This window comes from Vigna unguiculata, chromosome 3 (assembly GCF_004118075.2).
Source record: "Vigna unguiculata cultivar IT97K-499-35 chromosome 3, ASM411807v1, whole genome shotgun sequence".
Taxonomy (NCBI): Eukaryota; Viridiplantae; Streptophyta; class Magnoliopsida; order Fabales; family Fabaceae; genus Vigna; species Vigna unguiculata.
The window spans coordinates 4,438,177-4,453,486 of record NC_040281.1 but is presented as its reverse complement, the minus strand read 5'-3'; the positions used below and the strand labels follow the sequence as shown (position 1 = coordinate 4,453,486).

Genomic DNA, 15,310 nt, shown 5'->3' with positions numbered 1-15,310 from the left:
TTGTTATAAAAAATTACTTAGTTAATACTCAAAATAATAAAATGACATGAACGAGGATGAAACAAAAATTTCTTATTATATCTATGGTACGATGATGAAATGAAATTACTTTTAGAATTAAATGATATAATCAAACATGCACATATTTTATTGTCATCTTTATTAAAAATCAATTTTGCATAAAAAAAAAATCTATAATTTGTACAATCTAAAAATATGTTTCAAATTTAGCAATTCAAAACACATCGATAAAGTTAAATTTAGATATTTCTTCCATGAATCAATGATATAACATATGGACAAGTGGGTGGTGGCGATGAAAAGATGGCCTAGAGCACGATTACAGGGGCAGAGGGATACTTTCGACTTTTAAACACTCTCATGAAAGTGTAAACAAAAATATAGAACTGCAAAAGGAAACTATGGAGGTGAAAACAAAAATAGCCCATGCTGTTAGTGACCAGGGTGCTTGGTGCCTTCAAAGTATATTCCTCCTAATACATCATCCTTTTAAGGATTTTCCCAGTTACACTCCCTGTTTACTAATTATACTATTCCTCCCTACCCTCCCGTGATAAGTTTATACTTCTTTTTAAGGATTATTTGAAATTGAAGGATTTTTCTAATACAAATTGAATGCATTTGGAACGAAATTAAGAATATTTTTAATAAGCTTGATAAACAAGGAAAAAGGAGAAAAGAAATATGAATTTAGAGAAGAATGGAGATAATTATAGACTTTTTTATGTAAAGAAGGATGGAATCAGCCTTTAAGTCTAGGAGGGGACAAAAATTGATATAAAAGTTATTTTATTTAGTAAAAACAATAAGTATATAAACTTTTATATAAAATACTTTTATTTTAATCAATAAAAACATGTCTATAATATATATTTATATAAATAGAAAACTACTATAACTTTTATGGATCGAACATTACCTTAAAAAAATATTATAACTATTATATTTGATAAGTCATCATTAAAAATTTTATGCACAATAAACTACTTTTTTTTACATTGATATCTTTATAATGACCTAAATCTCAATGGTATTTATATATTAAAATCAGATTAAGTTAAAATCTAATCTCAATGGTATTTTAAATTTTATAATTACAAAATTGAAGTTTATTTCAATTTTTTATCAAATTCAATATTAAACATACAAACATATGCAAGTGTAATAAAATAAATAATAAAAATTGTAAGATCTAATCTTTCGAAGACAAATAATTAAGTCAAATGAAGAATAAAAAGCTATAAATAAGTTTAAAATAATTTCTTATCCATTTAAAAAAATCATATTTTTAGATCTAAAACCTTTATATTTAAGATTCTCAGTAGATTGGTAGTTTGTTTTACAGTTAGATTATATTTATAAAGAAACAATCTTGTGTAAATCTAGATGAGAAGTTAGATTCATATGAGAATAAGAATATTATATTGGATAATAATATTTTTTTATTCATTTTTAAACTACCATTCTAATAACCTTAAATTATTTATTTTAATTTTTGTAATAATGTGATAGGATAATCCAAGAATAATTGGAAGTAGATTAAAAAGTGGATAAAACAAATGGTCAATGAAACCACCATGGTCAATTCTATTTGCAGACAAAGTGAGAGGGAGGAAGAGAGAGGAGAAAGAAGGGCATGCGCAAGAACAAGTGTCACGGAGAAGCAGTTACAGATGGGACACGTGGCAGCGGTGATGGCACTCTCACCTTCCACTTCTCAACAACTGTTGTATTATGCTTCCATCTTCTTCTTCTCTCTATTCTTCATCCTCTGCCTTTTCGCTCACTCTGCTCAATCCTCATTTTCTTCAAAACCAAACCTAACACCAATGGTACGTTCCTCCTTACTTTTCTACCATAGTTTGTTTCGATTTATCATTTTTATATACTTTTATGGTTTACCAGCGTTGATGCGGTCAACGAATCTATTGCATTTATTCGATGATTGTATGTACAACAGGAGAGTGAAGATATATATAGTTTCTCTGAGTTTTTTTTTTTTTTTCTCTTTTTGTGAGTTATACGAAAAAAAATACGATGCTCTCTCTGACAAATGTAAAACAGGTGAGAACGGTTAACAGAATATGGAAAATATTCTGCCAGAAAATGCAGGTTAGTATCTGATAGCTTATGAGCTGTTTGAATACGGATAGTTAGGCTCCTTCGATTAATTTCGAAACAATTTTTACAAGATATAAGAGAAAAAAATGAAACGAATTCTTCTCCAAAGTTTATGTGAAAAATTAAATGAGAAAACTGCTCCAAATTGACTTGTAAGTGATTTTAGTTTACGGGAGAATTTTATTTCTTTTGTTTTCTATTAGATTTTATGGAAATGATTATCTAAACACAAATTAGTTGTTCCATTTAATTGGCGCCAAAAACTGCTTACCAAAACTGGCAAATATTTAACTAGTATGAAATTTTAGCTTCACGCTCTCAAATTTAACTGCGTTTTAGCAGAGATTTTACAACTTTTGGGAGAAGTTATCTCAGAACCCACTAAATATGGAATGGCTCCCGAGTGGACTTCATCTCATGACTGAGAAAAGAGTGTTGTACGGAATGTGTTTTTGGCATTTTTCCTGTGATTGATTCAACAACCATCAATCCAAACATACTCTTACAAAAGTTTAATGTGATTAAATGTAAAAAGTTGGTTTGTTACCCAAAGTTGTGACTTGCGAGTATTTCTTTATAGTTTGTTATTTTCATTTATGTCCCTTTATTTTGTTTTGCAACCAACCAGGGAAGTAAAAATCAATGTCAATTATCAGAGATGAAATGTAATATTTCCAGCTTAGGACATTTCTTTGGATTACTTGACGCCAACTTCTTTGACGATAAACAGGTATTTTCCTTGACTTGTTAGTTTGTTGATTTTGCGATGCTTGGTGAGGTGACTAGTTCTGTTTCCCTTAGATTGGGGAGATTGCTGAAGGTGCAGAGGAATTCAATATTCCAATCATAAAAGCCAATAGAAAACTTGTAGCTTATGAGAATGGGGGTTTGCATTATCCTTCTCCTTTAGTTTTCAATGCTGATTGGAACTATGAGCCAGTTCATTATGAAAACAAAAGGTTCAACTATCCTTCCATCTCTGGTGTACAGAGACCTGATTCTGAAGATGATATTGCCTTTATGAGCGTAAGTGATCCATCATAGCGGACGGACCACTAATTTGACTTTGATTATATACTTTGCATAAACATTTTAGCACGTATTTCTATTTCATGAATGACTTTTTCTCCCTTTTATCAAACCAGGTTCTTGAGTTAGGTGAACTCATCAAAACAAAGCAAATTACTTCTCAGCAGCTTACACAAATATTCTTGCGGAGATTGAAAAAGTAGTACTAATTTTGGAATGCTAATTTGGTAGCAGTTGTTATAACATGCATTGTGTTGTGTTGTATTCTTTTCTGGTGACTTGAATTGAAGTATTTGAAACATATTTTCCTGATTAACTATGTTGTGTGGATTCTGGAATTAACACCAGGTACAATCCTACTCTTGAAGCTGTAGTCACTTATACCGAAGAGTTAGCACAGGAGCAAGCCAAAGAAGCAGACAAGTTGCTCAGCCAGGGAGTCTATCTGGGTAGTTATATCTTTCTCCAAACATCTGATCATTAAAAAAAGTTTGTTTTTAATGCTTCCACTTTTAGAAGGACCAATGTGGATTAATGCATTATTCTGGAACCCTAACCATCCCATCATCATAAATATAAGATCCCTACACATCCTGAACAAGGTATATGAGCATAATTATTTTTAAAGCATAAACCGCGGTTTTATGAACGATTACGTGATTAACTCGAATTTAGGTATGTCTACCCCGTACCTCGGAATAGATCTCATTCATTTAAACAGAGCACAGAGCTGTATTTTAGGATGGAACGTTGTTTCGTACTGTTTCAGGACGACCTCTATAAGTTGGGTCAGAATTTTAAATTGAATATTGATCTTCGTTGAAGGGCCTCTTCATGGGATTCCTTACGGATTGAAGGACATAATATCAGTACCCAAATACAAAACGACCTGGGGATCAAAATCATTCAAAAATCAAATTATTAACACGGAAGCTTGGGTCTATAAAAGGTAATATATCTTTGACAAACGTAAACAACCATAAATTAAATTTGTGGCTGCAATTACGTGTATAGTTGATGGTATTGTTCCGTATAGATTGAAGTCTGCCGGGGCTGTTCTAGTTGCAAAGCTCGTTTCTGGATCATTGGCATATGATGACATTTGGTTTGGTGGCAGAACTAGGAATCCATGGAATATTGAGGAATTTTCTACTGGATCATCTGCTGGACCTGCAGCAAGCACCTCAGCCGGTACTTTTTTCACGAATGCCTGCACTTTTTTCGTCTTCATTTGTTTCATTTTTTAATGTGTTTATAGGTCTTTTCCATTATTTGGTTTATTTTATCAATTATTGTAAACCGAAGAAGAGAATACGCTCAATTTTAGATTTATCTATGTTATTCAGCTATGTGATTTTGTTTATTGCATTGCAGGTATGGTTCCATTCGCGTTTGGTACAGAAACAGCTGGATCCATAACTTATCCAGCAGCTCGATGTGGGGTGACAGCATTGCGCCCAACTTTTGGAACTATTGGTCGAAGTGGTGTGATGAGCATTTCAGAAAGCTTGGTAAAACCCAAACTATTCGACGTTTTCTGATAGGATATGATATGAATGTTAACCTTACATGTAACCATTCTTCTAGGATAAGCTTGGCCCTTTCTGTAGATCTGCTACTGATTGTGCCATTATTCTCGATATTGTTCGGGGAAGAGATCTTGATGATCCCTCGTCAAAAGATAGCTCCCTTGATGATCCATTCCTGGTTGACATTTCTAAATTGACCGTTGGATATCTCGAAGATGCCGAAATGGAGGTTAGTCATTCAAGTAATTTCTGGGACAAGTGGTTCAAGCTTTGACGTTACATAATGCCAATTTCCATGAAGACATTTTCACTTTTTGAATGCTGTTAGGATAAGACATGATTCATTAGACAAACTTCATCTGCTGTGAAAACTCAGGTTGTTCATGTTCTTGCATCAAAAGGTGTCAAGATGGTCCCTTTCAAACTGAATTACACAGTTGATTCTGTTCAAGGTATCTTAAATTTCACAATGGACGTTGACATGCTATCCCACTTTGATGAGTGGCAACGCTCAGGTGAGGATAATGTGTACGAAGCCCAAGACCAGTGGCCCACTGAACTACGCCGAAGCCGCATAATTCCAGCAGTGGACTATGTGCAGGTTAACCATTTATTTGGTTCCCTTAGATAGTTAAATTAAAATCAAACATCTTTTTATATGAAGAATTTCCTTTAAACCAATCATTTGATATCATTCTTATTTTTTCAGACATGATAAGTTGGCATTATTTGGATTTAAAATTGATTGCATGCAGGCACAAAGAGCACGGGGAAGGCTAATAAAGGAAATAAGAGAGTCCTTCACTGTTGATGCATTCATTGGCAATGCAACTGATTGGGAGAGAGTTTGTATTGGAAATCTTGTTGGTTTACCAGTCATAGTAGTGCCAACAGGACTTAAAAATATCTCTCATCCACCACCAGGTGGAACTAGAAGAAGAACTACAATCACCACTGGCATTTATGCTCCCCCTAACCGAGACCACATTGTATGTTTCTGACTGCAATGTGTTCAGTATCATCTACATTTTTTATACTACTAAAAGTTTATGGCTTTGTACTCAATTTCTAATTCTATACGTAGTTTTTTACCCACTTCTTTTTTTCAGGCTCTGGCGGTGGCAATGGCTTACCAAGCTGTCACCAATCACCATAAACAGCGGCCACCAATCAATGATCTCGGGCCAAATGATAAGATCCCTGACCCAGTTTCTGGTAGTACCTACCCTTCCAGGGTTTTGGGCATTGCTCCTTCATCTACTTGATAAACGGCTTCACCACTATACTTAACCTCTATCTATCACTTTCATGGAGACTTGAAGAAACATAAAAACGGGAGTTATAAGGAGAAACTGTTTTTCCACTGTATTCATTCTTAAATCTTATATTTTAAAATACACAATCTCAAGTGAGACTCACTATTTCTCAATCAGGAACATAAAACATTTTCTTTTATTTCATTTTGCACTTCACACATTTTCTTCTCATCATTTAAAATTATTTTCTTGTCTATATTTTTAAATATTTATTGATAAAAATATATTTGATCCTGAAAGTAACATTATATAGTCTTAAGAAATTCTTGATTCCTTTTCTTAACATAATCTATCCATCTCACACTAAGTACACTTTAATGTTTAAAGTTTTCATACCTATAATCCTATTAGAGATTAATAATAATAATAATAATAATAATAATAATAATAATAATAATAACAATAATAATAATACATGATTTTGGAACAAATTTAATGTCTCTTTCTCAACTAATATATTACTTTTACCTAAGCACACAGAGCAATTAATTTAAAAAATAAATTATAGACAAAAAAGTTCAATACTTGATTGAAGACTGATAATTTTGATATAGTTTATATATATATATATATATATATATATATATATATATATATATATATATATATATATATATATATCAAAGTGTCTTAAGGACATGAGAGTACATATTTTATCCTAAAAAATTACATTAAATAGCTTGATAAATATTTTTTCGATTTTTTAGTATAATCAATAGAAAATGTTATTAAACTGTAAGGTCATAGCCGTTAATGTAAGTGGTAAAACAACATTAATGTTAAAAGAATATTTAATGAAGTCTTTTACCTTTTTCATCTCATAATGTGTGTAATTTAATATTGTTGCACATGTATTAAAGATCAACAACGATAAATATACCACATTTTAAAACTATTTAAGTGAAATAGTTGAAGGAGAATGTTTATAGGTCTACTTAGGACACTGCTTAATAAATAATTAATGCTTGTTTCATATTTTATTGAAAGTTTTAATAATCAAGTATATTAATTAGAATAATATAAATATATATAATATATTTTATAAAGAAAATTTTTAGATGTTTAAATACTATCTTTTGTTAATTTTTTATTAATTTAAACTTTTTTATATTTTATTATACTTAATTTTTAGCAATATTAAAATATAATTATTTTTTATTTATTTATTTTTTAATTTTATTGATGAACATAAAATAAAATATTAAATACATATATTTATGAATATTTTTTCTTTTATTTAAAATAAAATTGTATTGATAATTATTAGGTCATATTAATTATCTAACAAAATCTATTGTTAAATTCTTTCCTTGCATTAATTTGAATAAGAGAAAAGACGAAGACGATTAATTTATGAGATATTAGAAAGAAAAATTATAATACTTCCTTATGTAACGATATAAGTCAATTTGAAACTTTTTATTATGATTTATTTTTGTGTATAAAATTAAAAATAAAAAACAATAAATTAGAAAACATATGAAAATGTTCACCTAAATTTGAAAAATTAACTTGAAAGATGTCATGCTATTTATGAACACCGATAGTTTAACTGGTAAATTAGAAAACTTGAGTTTTTTTTTAAGGAGTTGGGAATGAATAAATATATTAAAATAAAAACATACCATAAGTCATTGAAACAAACCTTTACATTAATTGAGAATGATAATCCTAGAGTTTATGATGTTATTTGCAAAAAATGTTGTCCACCTTCCTCTTTGATTTTTCTCTAACATATTTATCAACAATTTCTATAGACATAAACAAAACAATTAGAAAACATGTGTGGCATGTAAGAAGATGAAAACGATGAGTTTGTTTCAATCTTCAATTTTTCATTAGAAATATAAGTAGTTATTGTATTTATTTAATGAAGAGTTATCTATAGATGATAATTTCCTTTTCTTGTCCCGTATTATGAAAACACAATGAAAAAACAGAAAAAAAATTCAAAAATAGAATCCAAATCAATATTTTTGTATCTCTTTTTCATGTCTTCTTTATTTTGTTTGCGTATTACTTGTTTGATAGAAAATCGTGAATTTAGAGAAGAATGGATATAATTGTAGAAAATAGGTTTTTTTGTACACTTTTTTTATGTAAAGAGGGGGAATTACCCTTTAAGTCTAGGAGGGGACAAAAATTGATATAAAAGTTTTTTTTTGAACCAAAAAACAAAAAGTATATAAGCTTTTACATAAAATATTTTTCTTTAATCAATAAAAACATGTCAATAATGCATATTTATATAAATAAAAAACTAATATGTCTTTTAAGGATCGAACATTACTTTATAAAAAAAATCATTATAACTTTAAAGTTTGATAAATTATCATTAAAACTGATATACAGAATAATCTACTTTTTTCTATTGATATGTTTATAGTGACGTAATAAAAAACAAGTATTTATATATTAAAATCACATTAAGTTAGAATCTAAGCTCAATATTATTTTAAATTTTATAATTACAAATTAAAGTTTATTTCAAAAAAAAATCAAATTCAGTATTAAACATAAAAACATATGCAAGTGTAGTAAAATAAATAATAAAAATTGTACGATCCAAATTCTTTTAAGAAAAAAAATTAGGTTAAATTAAGAATAAAAAACTATAAATAGGTTTAAAATAATTGATTATTCATTTCAACAAAAGAAAAAATCCCTCTTTTTTTAAATGATCTAAACTCTAAACCTCTTCTTCAAGATTATTGGTGGACTGATCAATTGTTTTATAATTAGATTAAATTGATGAAAAAACATTTTGATGGTCAGAATTTTTATCTAGGTAAATTCATGTTTCTTTTATAATTAATCTTTTTCTTCTTCTTTTATTGAACATGTACGCCTTTTTTATTTTATTTGTCCGAATCAACGAAGGAATAAGAATATTGTATTAGTTCAAATAAGTAGAGGTTTGGTTGAATAATTAAATTAAGGGTTAACTAGTTTTTTAGTTTCTTGATATCTAAAATTGAAGTTCGTCCTTGTTCGAAACTTTGATACATTTTGGTCTCTATATTTTTAAAATGAATAAATATAGTATTTTTAATTCAATTACGTTAATTTTTTTTTTACGTGTCGAACGCATTTCATGCTAGTATTGAAGTTATTTATATTGTATGACACATATCCGATTTAATATTTGTTGGGAAATGCATTTGACACCTCAAAAAAATGTAATTGAGTTAAAATGACTACATTCATTCATTTTTAAAGTTTATGGACCAAAATATATCGAAGTTTCGGACATAGACAAATTCAAATTTTGATCAAATAGAGAGACTAAAAATATAGTTAACTCTTAAATTAATTATAAATATTTTAAGAAATATATGAAAAATAAGTTATGAGAAAATGGTTACACGAACACAAGTCAACCGAAGAAGACTTAAGATGGAAGCTACCATGGCAAATTCTATTTGCAGATAAAGTGAAGGAGGAAGAGAGGAGAAAAGAACGCGGCATGTGGGAGCGGTGGCACTCTCACCTTCCACTTCTCAACAACTGTTGTATTCTGCTATCTGTTCTTCTTCTCTCAATTCTTCAGTTTCTGTCTTTCGCTCACTCTTCTCAATCCTCCTTTTGTTCAAAACCAAACATAACACCGATGGTACATTCCTTCTCAATTTCATCTAGTTAGTTTCGATTTATCGTTTTTAATACTTGTATGGTTTACCATAATTGATGCGGTCACCGAATTCACTGCAATTATTTGATTATTGTATGTATAGCATGAGAGTGAAAACTGAAGATATGTATAGTTTCCCTGATTACGCTGCTCTCTCTGACAAATGTTAAACAAACGAGAATCGTCAACAGAATATGGAAAATATTCTGCCAGAAAATGCAGACTAGATCTGATAGCATATGAGCTGTGTGAATACGGATAGTTAGGCTCTTTCGATAAACTTCGAAACAATTTTTACAAGATATAAGAGAAAAAATGAAACGAATTCTTCTCCACAGTTTATGTGAAAAATTAAAATGGGAAACTTCTCCAAATTGACTAGTAAATGATTTTAGTTTACGGGAGAATTTTATTTCTTTTGTTTTCTACTACATTTTATGGAAATAATTATTGAACACAAATTAATTAGTCCATTTAATTGGCGCCAAAAATTGCTTACCAAAACCGGCAAATATTTAACTAGTATGAAATTTTAGCTACAGGCTCTCAAATTATTTGCTATGTTTAGCTGAGATTTTACAACTTTTGGGAGAAGTTATCTCAGAACCCACTGAATATGGAATGGCTCCCGAGTGAACTTCATCTCATGATAGAGAAAAGAGTTTTGTACGGAATGTGTTTTTGGCATTTTTGCTATAGCTAATTCAACAACCGTCAATCCAAACATACCCCTACAAAAGTTTAATGTGATAAAATGTAAAGTTGGTTTGGTGCCCAAAGTTGTGACTTGTGGGCATTTTATAATTTGTTATTTTCATTTATCTCCCTTTATTTTGTTTTGCAACCAACCAGGGAAGTAAAAACCAATCTCAATTATCGGAGATGAAATGTAATATTTCCAGCTTAGGACATTTCTTTGGATTACTTGACGCCAACTTCTTTGACGATGAACAGGTATTTTCCTTGACTTATTAGTTTGTTGGTACTTGGATGCTTGGTGAGGTGACTAATTCTGTTTCTCTTAGATTGAGGAGATTGCTGAAGGTGCAGAGGAATTCAACATTCCAATCATAGAAGCCAATAGAAAACTTGTAGCTTATGAGAATGGGGGGCTACATTATCCTTCTCCTTTAGTTTTCAATGCTGATTGGAACTATGATCCAGTTGATTATGAAAACAAAAAGTTCAACTATCCTTCCATCTCTGGTGTCCAGAGACCTGAATCTGAAGATGATATTGCCTTTATGAGTGTGAGTGTTCCATCACAGCTGACGACCACTAATTCGACTTTGATTATATATTTTACAAAAACATTTTAGCACGTGTTTCTATTTCATGAATGATTTGTTCTCCCTTTTATCAAACCAGGTTCTCGAGTTAGGTGAACTCATCAAAACAAGACAAATTACTTCTCAGGAGCTTACACAAATATTCTTGCGGAGATTGAAAAAGTAGTACTTAATTTGGGATGCTAATTTGCTAGCAGTTGTTTAACATGCATTGTGTTGTGTGTTGTATTCTTTTTTGGTAACTTGAATTCAAGTATTTGAAACATATTTTTCTGATTAACTATGTCATGTGGATTCTGGAAAAAACACCAGGTACAATCCTACTCTTGAAGCTGTAATCACTTGTACCGAAGAGTTAGCACAGGAGCAAGCAAAAGAAGCAGATAAGTTGCTCAGCCAGGGAGTCTATCTGGGTAGTTATATTTTTTCTCCTAGCACCTGATCATTAAAAAATATCTGTTTTTAATTTATTTATCTTCCACATAATGCTTCTACATTTAGAAGGAAGGACCAATTTGGGTTAATGCATTGTTCTGGAACCCTAACCATCCTGGCATCATAAATATAAGATTTCTACACATCCTGAACAAGTTAGATCAGCAAAATTATTTTTAAGGGATAAACACCACTGTTTTATGAACGATTAAGTGATTACTAGAATTTAGGTATGTCTATCCCGTACCTCGGAATTGACCTCATTCGTTTAAACAGAGTCACAGAGATGTATTTTAGGATGGAAACTTGTCATCTACTTTGTTTCAGGATGACCTTTATAGTTGAGTTAGTAATTTAAATTGAATGTTGATCTTCATTGAAGGGCCTCTTCATGGGATTCCTTACGGGTTGAAAGACATAATATCAGTGCCAAAATACAAAACGACCTGGGGATCAAAATCATTCAAAAATCAAATTATTAACACGGAAGCTTGGGTCTATAAAAGGTAATATATCTTTTGACAAACGTAAATCTACAATCAGAAATGATGTTTATGGCTATAATTATGTGTATAGTTGATGGTATTGCTCCACACAGGTTGAAATCTGCCGGGGCTGTTTTAGTTGCAAAGCTCGTTTCTGGATCATTGGCATGCCATGACATCTGGTTTGGTGGCAGAACTAGAAATCCATGGAATATTGAGGAATTTTCTAGTGGTTCATCTGCTGGATCTGCAGCAAGCACCTCAGCTGGTACTTTTTCCATATAATGCCTGCACTTTTTTCGTCTTTATTTGTTTCATTTTTTAATCTGTGTTTATAGGTCTTTTCCATTGTTTGTTTTAAAACTAATGTAACAGTGCTTTTAACATATGCAGCAAAACAGAGAAAAATAAACTGAAGTAAGGAGACAAATTGATGACATGAATTGAAACACCTCTAACACTTTATTGAACGTCAATTGAGGTTTATATACAGAGAAATATTAGAAACTGTATTAACAGAAAAACCAGAAAAAGTCTCTTTTTGTTTAACTAACTAACACTTTGGTTTATTTTATCAATTATTGTTAATCGAAGAAGAGAATACGCTTAATTTTAGATTTATCTATGTTATTCAGCTATGTGATTTTGTTTATTGCATTGCAGGTATGGTCCCATTCGCGTTTGGAACAGAAACAGCTGGATCCATTACTTTTCCAGCAGCCCGATGTGGGGTGACAGCATTGCGCCCGACTTTTGGAACTATTGGTCGAAGTGGTGTAATGAGCATTTCAGAAAGCTTGGTAAAACCCAAATTGTCTAATGTTTTTTTTATAGAATGATGTGAATGATAACCTTACATGTAACCATTCCTCTAGGATAAGCTTGGCCCTTTCGGTAGATCTGCTACTGATTGTGCCATTATTCTCGATATTGTTCGGGGAAGAGATCTTGATGATCCCTCGTCAAAAGATAGCTCCCTTGATGACCCATTCCTGGTTGACATTTCTAAATTGACCGTTGGATATCTCGAAGATGCCGAAATGGAGGTTAGTCATTCAAGTAATTTCTGGGACAAGTGGTTCAAGCTTTGACGTTACATAATGCCAATTTCCATGAAGACATTTTCACTTTTTGAATGCTGTTAGGATAAGACATGATTCATGAGACAAACTTCATCTGCTGTGAAAACTCAGGTTGTTCATGTTCTTGCATCAAAAGGTGTCAAGATGGTCCCTTTCAAACTGAATTACACAGTTGACTCTGTTCAAGGTATCTTAAATTTCATATTGGACGTTGACATGCTATCCCACTTTGATGAGTGGCAACGCTCAGGTGAGGATAATGTGTATGAAGCCCAGGATTGGGCCACTGAACTACGCCGAAGTCGCATAATTCCAGCAGTGGACTATGTGCAGGTCAACCATTTATTTGGTTCCCTTAAATATTTAAATTAAAATCAAACATCTTTTATATGAAGAATTTCCTTTAAACCAATCATTTGATATCATTCTTATTTTTCTAGACATGATAAGTTGGCATTACTTAGATTTAAAATTGATTGCATGCAGGCACAAAGAGCACGGGGAAGGCTAATAAAGGAAATAAGAGAGTCCTTCACTGTTGATGCATTCATTGGCAATGCAACTGATTGGGAGAGAGTTTGTATTGGAAATCTTGTTGGTTTACCAGTCATAGTAGTGCCAACAGGACTTAAAAATATCTCTCATCCACCACCAGGTGGAACTAGAAGAAGAACTACAATCACCACTGGCATTTATGCTCCCCCTAACCGAGACCACATTGTATGTTTCTGACTGCACTATGTTCAGTATCATCTACATTTTTTATACTACTACAAATTTATGGCTTTGTACTCATTTCTAATTCTATACCTGGTTTTTTCCCACTCTTCTTTTTCAGGCTCTGGCGTTGGCAATGGCTTACCAAGCTGTCACCAATCACCATAAACAGCGGCCACCAATCAATGATCTCGGGCCAAATGATAAGATCCCTGACCCAGTTTCTGGTAGTACCTACCCTCCCAGGGTTTTGGGCATTGCTCCTTCATCTACTTGATAAACGGCTTCACCACTATATTTAACCTCGATGTATCACTTTCATGGAGACTTGAAAAAACATAACAACTCGAGTTATAGGGAGAAACTGTTTTTCCACCGTATTAATTCTTAAATCTTATCTTATATTTTAAAATATACAATGTCAAGGGTGAGAGCTCTCATAATTTTCTTTTATTTCCTTTAGAGATACACTTCACACAGTTTTTTCTAATTATTTTCTTATATTTATTTGTATATTTTATGTTCTTAATTATCTAATTGTTTCAATGTTTTAACGCATAATATTGTGTTTACATGTGTTGTGGACTTCTAATTTGGTCTGTGTAAATATTGTGAATGTAAATTTATTTTCAAATATCTGATTGATAAAAATATATTTGATCCTAAAAGTAATATTATGTAGTCTTAAGAATTATTGATTCCTTTTCTTAAAATAATCTATTCATCTCACACCGAGTACAATTTAAAGTTTAAAGTTTTCATACCTATTAGAGATAATAATGAATACATCATTCTCAAACAAATTTAATATCACTTCCCCAAAAAATATATTACTTTTTCTGAAGCACATTGAGCAATTAATTTTAAAAACATTAAATAGCTTGATAACTATATTTTTTTTTCGATTTTTTAGTATAATCAATAGAAAATGGTATTAAACTATGAAGTCAAAGTGTTTAATGTAAGTGGTAAAACAACATTAATCTAAAAGAAGATTTAATGTGGTCTTTCTGTTCCATCTAATAATGTGTCTAGTTTAATATTATTGCACATGTACCGAAGATCAACAACAATAATTTAATTATACCAAATTTTGAAACTATTTCACTGAAATAGTTAAATTCTTTCTTGCATTAGTTTGAATAAGAGAAAAAACGATTAATTTGAGGAGACATTTGAAAGAAAGACAAAATTAATACTTCATTAAAATGTAACAATAGAAGTCAATTTGAAACTTTTTTAAATGGATAAAACTACATTCATTTGGGATCGGATGGAGTAAAATTTTACGGCAATAAATCTCTTTAATTGTGTATAAAATTAAAAGTTTGGATAAGTTTTTAAAATACCTAAATAAGCTTTTGTCTAAAATAAATTACTCCTCTATAATTAAAAAAAAAGTCATACAAATTGACACTTTTTATTCTTTATTCATTTTAGATTTGTTATAGATAAAGTATTTAATTTTACTTTTTCGTTTCCATCCTTAGTTATTAATTACAAACATATTATTATTTCATTTAAATTTTATTGCATATCCATAAGATTATCATTGTTCTTCGTGAAATATATTTAAATTAAATAATTTAAAATATTAATGAATCTTGAATCATGCAAATCACTCATCCAAAGTCTTTATCTAAGGTTAAATCTCA

General features: G+C 30.7%; 2 protein-coding genes across 4 annotated transcripts; both read left to right on the top strand.

The window, feature by feature from the left end:
• The first annotated feature begins 1,588 nt into the window (after positions 1-1,588).
• LOC114179769 (glutamyl-tRNA(Gln) amidotransferase subunit A-like) lies at positions 1,589-6,160 on the top strand. Of its 3 annotated transcripts, none has more exons than XM_028066222.1 (13): positions 1,589-1,853; positions 2,086-2,133; positions 2,771-2,872; positions 2,944-3,168; positions 3,288-3,370; positions 3,520-3,620; positions 3,997-4,120; positions 4,289-4,362; positions 4,546-4,682; positions 4,759-4,929; positions 5,077-5,301; positions 5,456-5,689; positions 5,810-6,160. In XM_028066222.1, exons 1-13 carry the CDS (start codon positions 1,599-1,601, stop codon positions 5,963-5,965), a joined length of 1,935 nt encoding a protein of 644 aa, XP_027922023.1. In that variant the 5' UTR covers positions 1,589-1,598; the 3' UTR covers positions 5,966-6,160. The 3 variants fall into 3 exon arrangements, with proteins under 3 accessions (XP_027922023.1, XP_027922021.1, XP_027922022.1); XM_028066220.1 differs by having other exon boundaries at positions 4,208-4,362; XM_028066221.1 differs by lacking the exon at positions 2,086-2,133 and having other exon boundaries at positions 4,208-4,362.
• Positions 6,161-9,375: 3,215 nt separating this feature from the next.
• LOC114175714 (glutamyl-tRNA(Gln) amidotransferase subunit A-like) lies at positions 9,376-14,145 on the top strand. The gene is made up of 12 exons (XM_028060499.1): positions 9,376-9,629; positions 10,500-10,601; positions 10,673-10,897; positions 11,016-11,098; positions 11,249-11,349; positions 11,754-11,877; positions 11,970-12,124; positions 12,520-12,656; positions 12,732-12,902; positions 13,050-13,271; positions 13,425-13,658; positions 13,777-14,145. Exons 1-12 carry the CDS (start codon positions 9,483-9,485, stop codon positions 13,930-13,932), a joined length of 1,857 nt encoding a protein of 618 aa, XP_027916300.1. The 5' UTR covers positions 9,376-9,482; the 3' UTR covers positions 13,933-14,145.
• Positions 14,146-15,310: the final 1,165 nt, after the last annotated feature.

Excerpts from the sequence above, each read along its gene's own strand:
- LOC114179769 (XM_028066220.1), top strand. The coding sequence starts at position 1,599 with ATGGTCAATTCTATTTGCAGACAAAGTGAGAGGGAGGAAGAGAGAGGA. Across the intron at positions 2,873-2,943 it reads ACTTCTTTGACGATAAACAG|ATTGGGGAGATTGCTGAAGG; the intron begins GTATTTTCCTTG and ends TGTTTCCCTTAG. Across the intron at positions 3,371-3,519 it reads TTCTTGCGGAGATTGAAAAA|GTACAATCCTACTCTTGAAG; the intron begins GTAGTACTAATT and ends AATTAACACCAG.
- LOC114175714 (XM_028060499.1), top strand. The coding sequence starts at position 9,483 with ATGTGGGAGCGGTGGCACTCTCACCTTCCACTTCTCAACAACTGTTGT. Across the intron at positions 11,099-11,248 it reads TTCTTGCGGAGATTGAAAAA|GTACAATCCTACTCTTGAAG; the intron begins GTAGTACTTAAT and ends AAAAAACACCAG. Across the intron at positions 13,659-13,776 it reads CCCCTAACCGAGACCACATT|GCTCTGGCGTTGGCAATGGC; the intron begins GTATGTTTCTGA and ends CTTCTTTTTCAG.